We start from the raw sequence: 17,657 nt of genomic DNA on the forward strand, positions 1-17,657 counted from the left end.
GGAGGCGAGACCTCTCATGGTAATGCCGTCGTGGAGGATGAAAGTGAAAACACCCACACTATTAAAATGTATTTTACCAATACGGAAATGGCATAATGGAAAAAAGGGTCAAAATGGCCAATTTGCCATTTTTTCATTGCTTCTCTTACCCCAAAAATGTGATCAAAAAGTCACACACTCCAAAATGCTACCAATAAAAACTACAGATTGTCCTGCAAAAAATTCACTCATCCCTAGGTTTTTATGTCTAAATAGTGTAAAAATAGCAAACACTAAAATTCAAAATCACCCCCCTTTTCCAAAATAAACAAAAAAATAAATAAATACACATCATGGATGCCGCGGTGTGCAAAAACACCCATAGTATAAAAATAGATTCCCGATACGGCAAACCGCAAAATGGAAAAAAGCATCCAAATGGCCGATTCGCACCATTTTTGGTCGCTTTATTTTCTACAAAAAAAAAAAAAATTATAATAAAAAGTGATCAAAAAGTTACACACCCCAGAATGGTATCAAACAGTTCAGATCGCCGCGCAAAAAATTATCCCCCATACAGCTCTGTACACACAATTACAAAAAAGTTACAGGGGTCAAAATTTCGCAACAAAAAAACTAGATTTTTTCATCACTATCAAAACGCAAGAAAAACTATACATATAAAAAGGTATCGGTGGATTCGTACGGACCTGTAGAATAAAAATAACCGATCAGTTTTATCGCACACCAAATGGCGTGAATAAACAACCCGCAAAACTGTGGTAGAATTGCTTTTTTTTTTTGCAGTTTCCATTTGGAATTCTTTCCCCCGCTACATTGTATGCCATCCGTCCAGGCTACGCTTGGGTCCACTTCTGTGACACAGCAGAGCATCAGCACCGTGGCCCAGAAGTCTCCACCATGACTGGGTGACCCAGTTGTGATTTTCCTCGTTAGTATAGCAGTAAGTATCCCCCCCACCTTCTACAGACGAGAACTGAACTTTCACACAGCTTCAGATGTTATGAAGTCCATACCGCCGCGCTTACCTGCGCCACCATTTCCAGGCGGGGGTCCTCCATACGATGGGAACGCCTCGTTTCTCGGGGACCACATACAAGCCGACCACGCTCAGGAATGTGAAATAGATGGATTTTATTCTACTAGCTTTAATTACAGTGCTCGTTTGTCCAGATGAAAACAGGTTTACAAAACAGTTGATTACGAGTCATTTACTGAAAGCAATAGATTCCACAGCACTAGATGAACCATTCGCACAGCTCCGTACGGGCCGAGATCCGACAGCTCCAGCTTTTCAGTGTTTGATCAGAGTAAAGAGGAAAAACAATAAAAGATTTCAATTATCAATTGGCAAATCTGCGCCTTGCAGCAAGAGGCATGCCGCCGGGGAATGATTCCAGGCAGGAGAAAGGTCTGCGCTCTTCAATGGAATGACTGCATCAGACGCTGCTGCTTCAGGAGGCGCAGAAGGCTGAGCTCTGCCTGTCCGCGGGCGGATGTGCGAGCCTTGCCTGCCAACCCACTACAACCAGAGACCAGCCCACCGTATCACACTTAGGGGGCCCAACATCTCGTCTACAGTTCTAGAACACACTGCAGCTTCTACATGCCAGGGACTACTGGAGGCATCTCCCTGAGCTCTATGGGACTGACATCCTTCGGGACTAGAGGACTCCACACCCTTACTGGAGGCCATTTAGGGACTACCGCTTCTATAACTACATGGAGCCCCAATGACCCCTCCCTGTAAAACAAACCTGATACTATACAAAGAGGGAGGCAGCAATAATGGTAGCTAGATGTTCACCGGAGAGCAGCCCATCAAGCTACCAGGACCACAAGTCCATAGAGGACCTGCTGATAAGCCAGGTGCCCGAATACCACACAAAGCAGCCATGATTTCAAGTAGATCGAAGTTAGCAAAGCGGATTCAAAACTGATAAAAATCCAGGAAATTGTGCAACCTCCAGAAATCTCAGTGTCACCCAACAGGAGAGTTGTCCCCTTTCCTCGGTGACGTCGCCTATGTACGTTGTCGCTTCAGCACCAACAGAAGCAGCCGCAAGACGCCGACAGATCCAGCAGCATCGCAAGTACTGGAGCCTGCCTTAGAACCATGCAAAAATTAAAAAAGAAGAGCATCAAGCTTAAACCCTTGTGCGTGACACTAATAAGGTCCAAGTATTAGGCCACCCTACCCTGTGCACTGCCTGAGGGTGTCCTGGAGCCACATCTCAGAGCCCCTCCACCGCCAGGTAAACTAGCAATAGGAAGAATTCTTGAAAACGAGCAATTTCATAGTGAATACCGCAGTCTGGACCACACATGGATTCTCTAACCCCCCCCCCCCCCCCAGTACTACACATGGTATCATTCCGATGGAGAGTAATATTGCATAGGAGAACCAGAAACTGCCTCATCGGAAACAAAAAAAAATAAAAAAAATAAACTATTTACATTAAATAAGACACCGGTCATCAGGCTCCTCACTGCCACATGTACAGCATGGCGCCATACTGTCAGGAAAAGAGCGCACTGCTTCCGGCACTCAATACCGCAAAGTAGAACAGTTTGCCATGTTAGAGAGAAGCGGAGAGAAGAGGAGGGCATGAAGAGAAGATGGGGCAGGACAAAAAATAAAAACAAAACAAAACCCATAGAAGAGAAAAATAATAATAATAATAATAATATGAAGATGATTGGTGGTTTCATTTCTGGTTCCGGAGCTGATTGGACAACCAGTCCAGTCCTTCATAGAGCCCATCTCCACTAGTGGCACAGGTCGCCTGAATGTACCAGTTCCTATGGCGGAGGGAGTGAAGTCCTAACTTGTCTGTGATTTCTGCTGCGTTCATAGCGTTGGGCAGATCCTGGAAGAAAGTGAAGAACGTTGGTTTATTTTATGGTCCATCCCATGTGTAATATCCACACCAAGCCAAATGCTACCTTCACCAACCTGTTTGTTAGCAAAGACTAACAAGACGGCATCTCGGAGCTCATCCTCTGCCAGCATCCTCATCAGCTCCTCCCTGGCCTCGTTCACTCGCTCCCGATCATTGCTGTCCACCACAAAGATCAGTCCTGAAAAAAACAGTGCTGGAGGTCAGCAGCATGTCCACCCCAACATCAGTAAGACGTCAAGTGTGAAGACATACTGATAATGGAAGAGGCAGGACACATCTCCCCACTGCAAGAGACAGAATCAGACTTTCTACTGAGCCCATCGCCTGCAGAGAGGACAGAGAATGCACAGTGCACGCATTCTAGCGATGGGTGGGGGCCTCGATCGAAACCTTTGATATGTCACTATAAAATACCAAAACCCATTTTTTAGACACCGTGGGGCTCCTCAGCTCAGGCCTCCCTTGATTTGAGTAGCTCCCAGGCGATTGGCACACAGATGGAGGACATAGCTGGTTGTATAGGGATCACCTGTAGCACATAAGTCGCTGTGGGGGCTCACTATAGTCCTGGATTAACCTATCTACATTCTTTTGGAGAGTGGGCAGGAACCGGAGCATCCGGTGTAAACCCACGCAAACTAAGGCTACTTTCACATTTGCGTTCAGAGCGGATCCGTCTGAGACGGATCCGCTCATATAATGCAGACGATGGATCCGTTCAGAACGGATCTGTCTGCATGATATTGTAAAAAAAGTTCTAAGTGTGAAAATAGCTTCAGACGGATCCGTCCAGACTTTACATTGAAAGTCAATGGGGGACGGATCCGTTTGAAAATTGAGCCATATAGTGTCAAATTCAAACAGATCCGTCCCCATTGACTTACATTGTAAGTCTGGACGGATCCGTTTGCCTCCGAACGGCCAGGTGGACACCCGAACTGCAGCGTTCGGGTGTCTGCCTGCTGAGCGGAGCCCAAACGCTGCCAGACTGATGCATTCTGAGCGGATCCGCATCCACTCAGAATGCATTAGGGCTGGACGGATCCGTTCGGGGCCGCTTGTGAGAGCCTTCAAACGGAACTCACAAGCGGAGCCCCGGACGCAAATGTGAAAGTAGCCTAAAGTCCATCCAAATCCCTCACAGATGTTGCCTTTGGTTGGATTTGAAGTCGGGAACCCAGCGCTGCACGTCAATGGTGTTATGGTGAATTTACATGCCCCGAGAATTGGGCAGATTACTGTTCCCGACAATCTGGCCATGTAAATGTGCTGCTTGTTCATCAGGTGATCCTGTCGCTCGTGCAGGCAACGCTGATCATTACTTCTGGGAGGCAGATTGTGCTCAGAAACCATGACTGTAGGAGGACGAGGGATCGCTATAGTGGCCACTTGTCCTTACAGTGGAGGAGATTGCTCTGTAAATGTGTCTCCTCCACTGACGAGCAGGAGAGTGTCAGGAAGGAACGCTTCTGTAGGGGGACAAGCGATGGCGTTAGTGACCACTGCTCCCCATACGGTGGAGGAGATCGCTGCAGGTGAATGTGTCTCCTCCACTGACGAGCAGGAGAGTGTCAGGAAGGAATGCTTCTGTATGGGGACAAGCAATGGCATTAGTGATCACTGCTTCCCATACTGTGGAGGAGATCGCTGCATGCAAATGTGTCTCCTCCACTGACGAGCAGCCAACTGTCAGGAAGCTCTCAGCCTGTGTAAAACCAGCTTTAGCCGTTAAACGCGGGTCAAGTTCTCCACACTGACAGTCAGGTCATCCCATTATAAAAGTATCAGCCAGAGTAGGGGGTCTGCATACACAACCATTACAGCGCCCACCATCTGGTTTAAAGACTGCAGGGATAAACGGACAAGAAGCTTCCCAGATGTAGCCCACAAGACGTCTTGGGTTACAAATGCACCTCAATGTCCCGCACACAAGGGGAGGGCACCTCTGCCCGCAGAGATCGAGTCTTTACCCTCCCTCCCCCAATGGTAAGCCTTATATAGGAAGGTTCACAAGACTGAACTAAACGTTGTGCTCACAAGACATTCACAGCCGCCAGCACGTGTACATACCGCCTGTAGCGTCACCCACCTTGTGTGTTCTGGAAGTAGTGGCGCCAGAGGGGTCTGATCTTGTCCTGACCACCCACGTCCCATACTGTGAAGCTGATGTTCTTATATTCTACAGTCTCCACATTGAAACCTGAAAGACGGAGGAGGTCAGTGTCCGCGCTACATCATCACACACAGTGGACGTACGGGGGAGCACTTACCTATTGTGGGGATTGTGGTCACGATCTCTCCCAGCTTCAGCTTGTATAATATAGTCGTTTTGCCAGCAGCGTCCAGCCCCACCATGAGGATCCTCATCTCCTTCTTGCCGAAAAGGCCTTTGAACAGGTTGGCAAACATATTCCCCATGATGGAAATGTGACGGGATCAAACACGGCAAGACAAATCTGTGAAGATAATCAGCAAAATTACTACAAACCACGTACGGCTGGTCCATCACCCCGTATCGGACGGGCTCCATCATAACCGCTTTACTCTGTGCACTGATGGAAACCGTCAACAAGCAGACTAGCTCACCGCCAGGGGCAGATGTATCTCCTGCACGGCAGAATCTGAGGAAAGTGGCCGATATCGTATAGAGCGGACAGACGAGGCGATTTATCTATAGGGGGTATTCCGGGATTGTGTCTCCTGTACAGCAAGCCCCTGGTGTGTTTGACCCAAGGAATGAATCGTATCTGCCCCCCCGTAAAGATGGCTCCCTATGCGGCATGTGACCCAGCAGTGATAAGCCCCGTGGGGATTGGCTGCTGTGGAGCACATGACCATGTTTGTACACAAAGATCGCCAAGAACAGCCAGGGAGCAGGTCAAAGGGGCGCGAGCAACGCTAGGAGGCCTACTGTAACCGGACCCTTTAATGTACACTATGGCAGACTGTTCACAACCGTACAACATGGAGAACTTCAAAGGGGCCCTAACAGAACAAATCCCTATTCTTCACAGGGGCCCCACAGAGAATACGTTCCTGGGATGATGCCGGCGGTGGATGTGGGACTGTAGCGGCGGAGAGATAAGGCATCATGTACACAAAGGCACTGATCCCGTGTACAAAGCGGGGACAGGCCGGGAGCAGCGAATCAGAACGGGACTAACCCGCGTGTAAACCCTGCCCGGTCCGGACATCATATGGATCAGGACTCAATGTCACTATATAAACCCTTAGATGACTGCCACACTACATGTATGGCCAGTCGTCTATTTAAATATGGCGCCCACTTTAGAGCTGCAGGCCCCATAGCTGCTGGGTTTCTAATGTCTGCGATTGGCGTTACTGCAGATCACAGACCTTTAACCCTTCAAATGCCATGGTCAAATGTGACCGAGGCATCTGAAGGCAGAAAACCAGGAAGTACCCCAGACCTAGAATGTCTTCCCCCTAGCAGCGATCGGGGAAGCCGTTCATTCTCTATGACAACCACGGTCCTCCTGAATTATCCGAGGCTGAGGGAGACCCTGCCTGAAAATAGTGACACTCAGACTTAAATGCCACTGGAGTCTACGACAGAAGATCTGATGACTGCGTATACAAGATCCCTTGGAGAAGTGTAAAAAAAAAAAAAAAAGTTTTAAAATTATTGAATAAAATAAATCTAAAATCAACATGTTCCCCAAAAGAAAAACAAAATAAAATAAAACCAACATGGGCACGGCCGTGCCTAAAACTGCCTGTACTATAATTATTTTTTTTACCCATACTGCAAACAGAAAAAATAAATCAAAATGGCCATTTTTTTCATTGCTTCACCTCCCTAAAATTAAGGGCTTGTTCACACAAACGTATGGGTTCCGTTGCCGTATTGTGGACCGCATATGCGGATCTACAATAAATGGACACCGTTCCGCGTGCATTCTGCATCACGAATGCAGACCCATTCACTTCAATGGGTCCCCAAATCTGGAGATGCGGAACGGAACCCCACGGAGGCACTATGGCGTGCTTCTGTGGGGTTCCGTACTTCCCTTCTGCACAAAGATAGAACATGGCCCATCTTTTTGCGGAATGGAGGGATGCGGACCCATTCAAATTGAAGCCCTAAAGGTGATCAAGGTCAAGTCATACACACGCCAAAATCGTATCAACAAAAACTATATTGTCCTGCAAAAAACAAGCCTTCACAAAACTCTGCAGACATAACAAAGGGGGGGGCAGAATATGGCAATGACTAATCGTACCGACCCGGAGAATGAAGAGACTTACATTTGTTCTTTCTAATTCCACCCCATCTGGGATTTTTCTCCTGCTTCCCACTATATTGTACGCATTATTAAATGGTGCCATTAGAAAGTACAACTTATGAAAAAAAATCATCAATAATCCTCCAGTGCTCAAGGGGTTAAATGACAGCAAGCAGAGTTCCTGCAAACAGTAAGGACAGAACATTGCACATTCATTTATCTGGAAAATGTTCATTTGGGAAGCTCTGAAGGAGATCGTTGCGATCCCTGCTGCGGGTGGGGGCGTGCATCAGGACACAATGCGCATTATCAGATTTTATTTTATTTAAAGGGGTTTTCCACCTTTGCAATATTAATGATCTATACTAGGGATCGACCGATTATACAGATATTATCAGCTGATATTCAGGATTTTGACCGCCATCGGCATCTATTTTGTCGATATTCCGATAGCTTATGGGGAACACAGATCGCGCTGCTGACAGCCGTGTTCCCTCAGCAGCAGCACAGGGGAGAAGGAAGCAGTGTCTCCTCCCCCTGTGCTGCTGCCGCCAATGAGAGGAGGAGGACGAGAGGAGGGGCGGGGCTGTGGCCACTGCGCCACCAATGAAGAGAAATCTCATTCATTCATATACAGGAGGCGGGAGCTGCAGGATCACATCGCCGGCTCCTGACCTCTATGAGCGGTACCTGCGATCTGCGGTAGTTAACCCTTCAGGTGCCGCGGATCGCAGCTACCGCTCAGAGGTCGGGAGCCGGCGATGTGATTCTGCAGCTCCCGCCTCCTGTATATGAATAAATTAGTGCGAGGACCATCCGTAAAACGCCCAGGAGAGGGGCTCACCACGAGGCTGAATGGGAACAGACGCCAACCAGGTGCAGCCCCACTTTACTGAAAGAGGGACCCCGACAGCACTGGGGTACAAGAGCGAATAAAGTGCAAACAGTGCGACGCGTATAAAGTGCAAACAGTGCGACGCGTTCCGAGAGTGGACCATCATCATGTACTGGAGGAAGGGGGTCCACTCTCGGAACTTCATTTTCTATGCTTATTTTTTTATAACTTGGTAACCCCCAGGAGCGCCCTGGAATCTCGCTGTCATTACTAAGGACGTTGCGTGACTGTTCAGCGACAGGTCACCGTGCAGCCTCAGCCACGTCTTTATCCAACATGCTTTTATTTTCTGACTGCAGCCTGCAAACAGTGGGCCAGCAATCCACGGCCGCCGGCTGTGTGCACCACACATTCACTTGAATGGGTTCACAGTTCCGGAATGGAACACTGGAAGCACTACGGAGTGGTAGTTACGTGGCGTTTCTTTCCGTTGTTCTGCACCGCAAATAAATATGACGTCATATGGACCCATTCAAGTTGAATGGATCTGGCCCGCTGCACGGATGTTGCCCAAGCATTGGGGACTGCAATTGCAGTCCCCAATACACAGAACGGCCGCGTGCGTGAGGCCTTATTCTCTTTCCTGAACATGATTATGGGGGCGGCCATCTTGCCTGAGCTGTTCTTACCAGCATTTACAAACTTTCTTTACAGCAGAGCCCATGGTCCATAGACACAATAGTCTAGGGGGGACACACACACACACCTCATTCACTTCTATGGGAGAATTTCCTAGGCTGTGACCTGTGCAGGGGTCATTGTGCAGGGAGGTGGAGTAGATAAGCTTTGACAATCACCTATTGTAAATGGAGGTTCCCGTCTCATCTATACACAGAGGTGGTATCATTATAGGCAGGATTAGAATGACAGCTGAGCAGATAACTGCAATGAAGTGATCTGTACAAACCAAGAAGAGGCGTCAGTTACTAGGCCTAGTGGTCAGTGTGAGAACTGCAGCAGGTTATGGTTCTTGTGTAAATATACAGAGTGACATGGAGCATTAAAAACAAAAATTGTTTAAAAAGTTAAACAATTGGTCATGTTCTGATGGAGATTATAGCTGCTCCCATCATGCACCAGGGTTCACAATATACAGTGACTGTGAGGGGTCCTTGTGGGGTCTCTAGAGCTTCCTCCCTCACTGCTACACTGACGGGACCAGAAACAAAAGCCGCCGTCTAAGAGCCGAGATCTCAGGGGTTGACATACTGGTCCGTGGCATGGCACCGCACCGACGTACGTACGTGGAAATCGCCGTCCTTACCAGCGCACCCGGCAGAGCGTTACTCTTCTGTCAGGGGTGTCAGAGGACTCTCCATACAGGCCTCTTTTTTTTTTTTACTTGCCTTTAAACTGCTTAATAAAATATATATCTCTCTATCTCATGGCCGCCTCACACGGCTGCAGGAAGAAGCTCCTGGAAACATAAGGAATGGCAGGGAGAAAGCCCTGCGCCCCCACCATGACCAGCCGGGACCCCCAAACTGAGTCCAGGAACGTCAGCACTTCCTGCAGAGACCGCCACATCCAGGGGTCACAATCAGCCGTATGACCGATGCCATAAAACATCCACAAAACGTAAACCGACCCGGCAGCGCATCCAGTACAGCTCTGCCCACCTACGGGACCAGCGGGTCACCACGGGGGTCTGAGCAATGTAATCCACCTGTTCACACGAGGAGAAGCCGCAGAAGCCATGGACCAGAGGGCGGACAGGAGGCGGCCTCTGCAGTACATGTGAAGCACCCCCGCGTGGCCCCATGTCACAGGAGGTCCCAGGACCAGTAACCCCACTGAGGCAAAGTCACAGTGGAATTGTGACCATAAAAACTAACGACGTGCACCTCCCAATCAGCCGCCCCAAACAAAAAGTCATTCATTTGACACAAAAATGTCAATAGCCAAAATTTGCGCCTCTACAGCAAGCATGTCAAACTCAAAGGCTAACATGGGCCAAAAAAACAAAATTTAAGTTTATGTGAGCCGTGCGGATCCGTCCAGACTTACAATGGAAGTCAATGGGGACGGATCCGTTTGAAGATGACACAATATGGCTCAATCTTCAAACGGATCCGTCCCCCATTGACTTTCAATGTAAAAGTCTGGACGGATCCGCTCAGGCTACTTTCACAGTTAGAATTTTTTTTACAATATAATGCAGACGGATCCGCTCTGAACGCAAGTGTGAAAGTAGCCTTAGGGGCGAGAACCTGGGATCTTTCATCCCTTGTCCTATTCAGCTCTATCAGGGTGAATAGGACTTCACACTGTCCCTGCTGCTCTGTGCCTTGTGCACACAGCATCAGGGATGTTACCATGGCAACCAGGGCTTCTGTAGTGTCCTGGCTGCCATGGTAACTGATCGGAGCCCCAGGCTTACACAGCTGGGGCTCCGATCAGAAGCTGCCACTGCACCACCAATGAGGGGGAGGGGAGAGGTCCCTGTGGCCACTGCCACCAATGATTTCAATACTGGGGGGGTTGAGAGAGGCCGGCGCACTGTGCCACCAATGATTTTAATGGGATGGGGGGGTTGGGCACACTGCACCACCAATGATAAATTACCCCTTTATACAGGAGGCGGGTACTGGCAGATCAGCAGTTAACCCCTCAGGTGCGGCACCTAAGGGGTTAACTGCCTCTGATCGCAGCTCCCTGTCAGGGGCAGGGTGCCGGCAATGCGATTCTGCTGCCAGCACCCGCCTCCTGTATTGTGTTAAACTTCTTTCACTATCAGGCCACACAGAGCGGCGCCCAGCGATGTCCCAGCACTCACCATTAGTCCTGGGCGCCGCTCCCTTCGCCTGCAGTGCCCCATTACTGTCTCCTGCTCCACATGCTGCTGATTACTATCGGAGCGATGGGAGAAGACATCAGCTTCACTAGTGGGCGTTCCTTCTTCCTGGCTGTAGCGCTGTCCAATCGCAGCGCAGGGAGAAGGAACGCCCACTAGTGAAGCTGATGTCTCCTCCCATCGCTCCGATACTAAGCAGCATGTGGAGCAGGAGAGGAGACAGTAATGGGGCACTGCGGGCGAACGGAGCGGCGCCCAGGACTAATGGTGAGTGCTGGGCGCCGCTCTGTGTGGAAATAGTCCAATCATTGGTGGCGCAGTGCGCCCGTCCCTCTCCCCCCCCCCCCTTTATTCTCATTGGTGGCGCAGTGCGCCCGCCCCTCCTCCCCCCCTCTATTATCATTGGTGGCGCAGTGCGCCCGCCCCTCCTCCCCCCCTCTATTATCATTGGTGGCGCAGTGCGCCCGCCCCTCCTCCCCCCCTCTATTATCATTGGTGGCGCAGTGCGCCCGCCCCTCCCCCCCCCCTCTATTATCATTGGTGGCGCAGTGCGCCCGCCCCTCCTCCCCCCCCCTCTTCTTAATGGTGGCAGCGGCAGCAGCAGCACAGGGGGGGGAGGGAGGACAGCTTCCTTCTCCCCGTGCTGCTGAGAGAACATGAGCGTGCCGATAGCAGCGCGCTCATGTTCAGAAATACTTGCCGGGCCGCAAAGATATTCATTGCGGGCCGCATGTTTGACACCCATGCTCTACAGCATTAAAGGGATGGTCCTCAGGATAGGTGATCGATATCAGAACGGTGGGGCCCGACTCCCCCGCCCATCAGCTTGTTGAAGAAAAAGCAGCTCTGCCCTCTCTGCTCCGCTTACCTGCCCGCGACGGTATGGCGCCCCCGATCACTTCTGTAGGACGGCTGTGTCTAAGTGCATAGGAAGAAGCCGTCCCATAGAAGTGATCGGGGGCACCATACCGCGGCGGGCAGGTAATCGGAGCAGAGGGCAGCGCTGCTTTTTCTTCAACCAGCTGATGGGCCGGGGTGTCGGACCCCCACCGTTCTGATATCGATCACCTATCCTCAGGATAGCTCATCAGTAGTAAAAACGGACAACCACTTTAAACCAGCATACAAGGCCGCTTGTTGCCCCCTGTGATAAGCAACTGCATCATCCCACCGGCCTCTCCTGTCCTCCCGCAATCATCCCCGGCCTCCTCCTGTCATCCCTGGGTCTCCTCCCAACAGCCATTCCCGCCGTTATCCCAGGCCTCTCTCCCCCCCCCCTCTGCCTCGCATCTCCTGCCCCATTCCTCCTCCCGGCCTCTAGTGTCCTCCTGCTCCCGGCATCCCCGGCCTCTAGTGTCCTCCTGCTCCCGGCATCTAGTGTCCTCCTGCTCCCGGCATCTAGTGTCCTCCTGCTCCCGGCATCTAGTGTCCTCCTGCTCCCGGCATCCCCGGCCTCTAGTGTCCTCCTGCTCCCGGCATCTAGTGTCCTCCTGCTCCCGGCATCCCCGGCCTCTAGTGTCCTCCTGCTCCCGGCATCTAGTGTCCTCCTGCTCCCGGCATCTAGTGTCCTCCTGCTCCCGGCATCCCCGGCCTCTAGTGTCCTCCTGCTCCCGGCATCCCCGGCCTCTAGTGTCCTCCTGCTCCCGGCATCCCCGGCCTCTAGTGTCCTCCTGCTCCCGGCATCCCCGGCCTCTAGTGTCCTCCTGCTCCCGGCATCCCCGGCCTCTAGTGTCCTCCTGCTCCCGGCATCTCCTGTCCTCCTGCTCCCGGCCTCTCCTGTCCTCCTGCTCCCGGCATCCCCGGCCTCTCCTGTCCTCCTGCTCCCGGCATCCCCGGCCTCTCCTGTCCTCCTGCTCCCGGCATCCCCGGCCTCTCCTGTCCTCCTGCTCCCGGCATCCCGGCCTCTCCTGTCCTCCTGCTCCCGGCATCCCCGGCCTCTCCTGTCCTCCTGCTCCCGGCATCCCCGGCCTCTCCTGTCCTCCTGCTCCCGGCATCCCCGGCCTCTCCTGTCCTCCTGCTCCCGGCATCCCCGGCCTCTCCTGTCCTCCTGCTCCCGGCATCCCCGGCCTCTCCTGTCCTCTTGCTCCCGGCATCCCCGGCCTCTCCTGTCCTCTTGCTCCCGGCATCCCCGGCCTCTCCTGTCCTCCTGCTCCCGGCATCTCCTGTCCTCCTGCTCCCTGCCTCTAGTGTCCTGCTCCCGGCATCCCCGGCCTCTCCTGTCCCCCTGCTCCCGGCCTCTCCTGTCCCCCTGCTCCCGGGCCTCTCCTGTCCCCCTGCTCCCGGCCTCTCCTGTCCCCCTGCTCCCGGCCTCTCCTGTCCCCCTGCTCCCGGCCTCTCCTGTCCCCCTGCTCCCGCCTCTCCTGTCCCCCTGCTCCCGGCCTCTCCTGTCCCCTGCCTCCCGGCCTCTCCTGTCCTCCTGCTCCCGGCATCCCCGGCCTCTCCTGTCCTCCTGCTCCCGGCATCCCCGGCCTCTCCTGTCCTCCTGCTCCCGGCATCCCCGGCCTCTCCTGTCCTCCTGCTCCCGGCATCCCCGGCCTCTCCTGTCCTCCTGCTCCCGGCATCCCCGGCCTCTCCTGTCCTCCTGCTCCCGGCATCCCCGGCCTCTCCTGTCCTCCTGCTCCCGGCATCCCCGCCTCTCCTGTCCTCCTGCTCCCGGCCTCTCCTGTCCTCCTGCTCCCGGCATCCCCGGCCTCTCCTGTCCTCCTGCTCCCGGCATCCCCGGCCTCTCCTGTCCTCCTGCTCCCGGCATCCCCGGCCTCTCCTGTCCTCCTGCTCCCGGCATCTCCTCCTGTCCTCCTGCTCCCGGCATCTCCTGTCCTCCTGCTCCCGGCATCTCCTGTCCTCCTGCTCCCGGCATCCCCGGCCTCTCCTGTCCCCCTGCTCCCGGCCTCTCCTGTCCCCCTGCTCCCGGCCTCTCCTGTCCCCCTGCTCCCGGCCTCTCCTGTCCCCCTGCTCCCGGCCTCCCTGTCCTCCTGCTCCCGGCCTCTCCTGTCCTCCTGCTCCCGGCCTCTCCTGTCCTCCTGCTCCCGGCCTCTCCTGTCCTCCTGCTCCCGGCCTCTCCTGTCCTCCTGCTCCCGGCCTCTCCTGTCCTCCTGCTCCCGGCCTCTCCTGTCCTCCTGCTCCCGGCCTCTCCTGTCCTCCTGCTCCCGGCCTCTCCTGTCCCTGTCCTCTGCTCCCGGCATCTCCTGTCCTCCTGCTCCCGGCATCTCCTGTCCTCCTGCTCCCTGCCTCTAGTGTCCTGCTCCCGGCATCCCCGGCCTCTCCTGCCCCCCTGCTCCCGGCCTCTCCTGTCCTCCTGCTCCCGGCCTCTCCTGTCCTCCTGCTCCCGGCCTCTCCTGTCCTCCTGCTCCCGGCCTCTCCTGTCTCCTGCTCCCGGCCTCTCCTGTCCTCCTGCTCCCGGCCTCTCCTGTCCTCCTGCTCCCGGCCTCTCCTGTCCTCCTGCTCCCGGCCTCTCCTGTCCTCCTGCTCCCGGCCTCTCCTGTCCTCCTGCTCCCGGCCTCTCCTGTCCTCCTGCTCCCGGCCTCTCCTGTCCTCCTGCTCCCGGCATCCCCGGCCTCTCCTGTCCTCCTGCTCCCGGCCTCTCCTGTCCTCCTGCTCCCGGCATCCCCGGCCTCTCCTGTCCTCCTGCCTCCCGGCATCCCCGGCCTCTCTGTCCTCTCGCTCCCGGCATCTCCTGTCCTCCTGCTCCCGGCCTCTAGTGTCCTCTCAGGCCGTCAGCTCTGCTCTCTGACCTCTCTCCGTCGCGGATGCGCTCGTCTCCCTGCCCGGTGCCCTGTCTCGCTCTCGGCAGCTGTCCGGTTCGCGCTCCGCGTCTCTGAGGCGTTGGTTTGTTCGGCACAAGATGGCGGTCCCCGGCGGCCACGTCAGAGCAGACTACGCGCTACGTTCTGTACGTGCGTCATTATCATGGCGGCCGGAAGTCTGGGGGCGGGGCTGGCAGTTGGCGGGAAGCTGCGCAGTGATGGCTCCTGTGGGTGTGCGGGTGTCAGCCTGGTGGGGGCGCCTCACTCTGCTCTTACCACGCCCGCTTTAGCCATCACTTTTCTATACAGTTTGAAGCTGTTGGTTGCGCAGATCGAGGCTCATTGTCTTTATGGAAAATCCCTTTAATATCTACTGGACCCTCAGGAGCTCAGCCGCTGATGGTTGCTAGGCCTTTGGAATTAGTTTCTTAAAGGGAGTGTCCATTTTTGCCTCCTTCCAGTGTACGGTCCAGACTCGACCTGGACCTCCTCTGGCATACGAGCTGATCTCGGGGGGCTTCACAGGGACCCCCACAATCAGCTCCTTGTCATCTGGACATCCCCCCCGACTACCTGCGCCTGCGGGGGCTGCTCTGGACCGCGCACATTACACCGCGCAGCAACGGTTTGCTACTGAGAGAAAAACTAAAATGAGCGCGGATTCCAAATGTGAACACGCAATTTGCCGGACACGTCTAGGTTTTAACCCCTTAAGGACTTGGCCATTTTTCTGACCAGTGTCACTTTAAGTGCTAATAACTTTAAATCGCTTTTTCCTATCCAGGCCGTTCTGAGACTGTTTTTTCGTCACATATTGTACTTCATGACACTGGTAAAATGAAGTAAAAAAAAAAATCATTTTTATTTATAAAAAAATACAAAATTTACCCAAAATTTGAAAAAAAATTCAAATTTCCAAGTTTCAATTTCTCTACTTCTATAACACACAGTGATACCTCCAAACACAGCTATTACTTTACATTCCCCGTGTGTCCACTTCATGTTTGCATCATTTTGGGGGACGTTACAAGGCTTAGAAGCAAATCTTGAAATTTTCAAAAACCCCGTTTTTAGGGACCAGTTCAGGTCTGAAGTCACTTTGCGAGGCTTACATAATAAAAACCACCCAAAAATGACCCCATTCTAGAAACTACACCCCTCAAGGTATTCAAAACTGAGTTTACAAACTTTGTTAACCCTTTAGTTGTTCCACAAGAATTAATGGAAAATAGAGATACAATTCCAAAATTTTACTTATTTGGCAGATTTTCCATTTTAATATTTTTTTTCCAGTTACAAAGCAAGGGTTAACAGCCAAACCAAACTCAATATTTATGGCCCTGATTCTGTAGTTTACAGAAACACCCCATATGTGATCGTAAACCGCTGTATGGCCACACGGCAGGGAGCAGAAGGAAAGGTGCGCCGTATGGTTTTTGGAAGGCAGGTTTTGCTGGACAGTTTTTTTGACACCATGTCCTATTTGAAGCCCCCTGATGCACCCCTAGAGTAGAAACTCCAAAAAAGTGACCCCATCTAAGAAACTACACCCCTCAAGGTATTTAAAACGGATTTTACAAATGTCGTTAACCCTTTAGGTGTTCCACAAGAGTTATTGGCAAATGGAGATGAAATTTCAGAATTTAAATTTTTGGGCAAATTTTCATTTTTATCCATTTTTCCCAGTAACAAAGCAAGGGTTAACAGCCAAACAAAATTCTATATTTATGGCCCTGATTCTGTAGTTTATAGAAACACCCCATATGTGGTCGTAAACCACTGTACGGGCACACGGCAGGGCGCAGAAGGAAAGGAACGCCGTACGGTTTTGGAAGGCAGATTTTGCTGGACTGTTTTTTTTACACCATGTCCCATTTGAAGCCCCCCTGATGCACCCCTAGAGTATAAACTCCAAAAAAGTGGCCCCATTTTAGAAACTACGGGATATGGTGGCAGTATTGTTGGTACTAGTTTAGGGTACATATGATTTTTGGTTGCTCTATATTACACTTTTTGTGAGGCAAGGTAACAAGAAATAGCTGTTTTGACACAGTTTTGATTTTTTGTTATTTACAACATTCATCTGACAGGTTAGATCATGTGATATTCTTATAGACCAGGTTGTCACGGACGCGGCGATACCTAATATGTATACCTTTTTCTATTTATGTAAGTTTTACACAATGATTTCTTTTTTGAAGCAAAAAAAAAATCATGTTTTAGTGTTTCCATAGTCTGAGAGCCATAATTTTTTCAGTTTTTGGGCGATTACCTTGGGTAGGGTATGGTTTTTGCGGGATGAGATGATGGTTTTATTGGCACTATTTTGGGGTGCGTGTGACTTTTTGATCGCTTGCTATTACACTTTTTGTGATGTAAGGTGACAAAAAATGGTTTATTTAGCACAGTTATTTTAAAATTTTTGTGGTGTTCATCTGAGGGGTTAGGTCATGTGATATTTTTATAGAACCGGTCGATACGGACGAGGTGATACCAAATATGTATACTTTTTTTTTATTTATGTAAGTTTTACACAATAACAGCTTTTTTAAAACAAAAAAAATGTTTTAGTGTCTCCATATTCTGAGCCATATTGCTTTTTATTTTTTGGGCGATTGTCTCAGGTAGGGGCTCATTTTTTGCGGGATGAGGTGACGGTTAGATTGGTAATATGTTGGTTGGCAAACGCGTTTTTAATTGCTTGCTGTTGTACTTTTTGTGATGTAAGGTGACAAAAAATGGTTTATTTAGAACAGTTTTTATTTATTATTTTTTACGGTGTTCATCTGAGGGGTTAGGTCATGTGATATGTTTATAGAGCTGGTCGATACGGACGCGGCGATACCTAATATGTATACTTTTTTCCCCCCTATTTTTTCCCAATTTTTTTAAACTTTATTTGGGGAAAATGACGTTTTTGTTTATTTTTACTTGAAACTTTTAATTTTTGGGGGGGAAAACTTTATTTTTTCCACTTTTTTTCACTTTATTTTTTGTCCCACTTTGGGACTTGAACTTTTGGGGGTCTAATCCTTTACAATGTATTCCTATTCTTCTGTATTGGAATGCATTGGC

The 17,657-nt window shown here is 51.4% G+C and overlaps 1 protein-coding gene across 1 annotated transcript; it reads right to left on the reverse strand.

The window, feature by feature from the left end:
• Window positions 1-1,115: 1,115 nt before the first annotated feature.
• Window positions 1,116-14,728, reverse strand: ARF1 (ADP ribosylation factor 1). The gene is made up of 5 exons (XM_044273848.1): window positions 14,571-14,728; window positions 5,174-5,359; window positions 4,993-5,103; window positions 2,957-3,081; window positions 1,116-2,870 (listed from the first exon to the last, which is right to left on the reverse strand). Exons 2-5 carry the CDS (start codon window positions 5,319-5,321, stop codon window positions 2,709-2,711), a joined length of 546 nt encoding a protein of 181 aa, XP_044129783.1. The 5' UTR covers window positions 5,322-5,359; window positions 14,571-14,728; the 3' UTR covers window positions 1,116-2,708.
• Between the last annotated feature and the right edge of the window lie 2,929 nt (window positions 14,729-17,657).

The sequence above is a fragment of the Bufo gargarizans genome, unplaced genomic scaffold (genome assembly GCF_014858855.1).
Source record: "Bufo gargarizans isolate SCDJY-AF-19 unplaced genomic scaffold, ASM1485885v1 original_scaffold_1219_pilon, whole genome shotgun sequence".
NCBI classification, from domain to species: Eukaryota; Metazoa; Chordata; class Amphibia; order Anura; family Bufonidae; genus Bufo; species Bufo gargarizans.

Coding starts and splice junctions, on each gene's coding strand:
- ARF1 (XM_044273848.1), bottom strand. CDS start 5,321: ATGGGGAATATGTTTGCCAACCTGTTCAAAGGCCTTTTCGGCAAGAAG. Junction 5,104..5,173: donor GACCACAATCCCCACAATAG/GTAAGTGCTCCC, acceptor TCCGTCTTTCAG/GTTTCAATGTGGAGACTGTA. Junction 3,082..4,992: donor CTACTTCCAGAACACACAAG/GTGGGTGACGCT, acceptor TGTTTTTTTCAG/GACTGATCTTTGTGGTGGAC.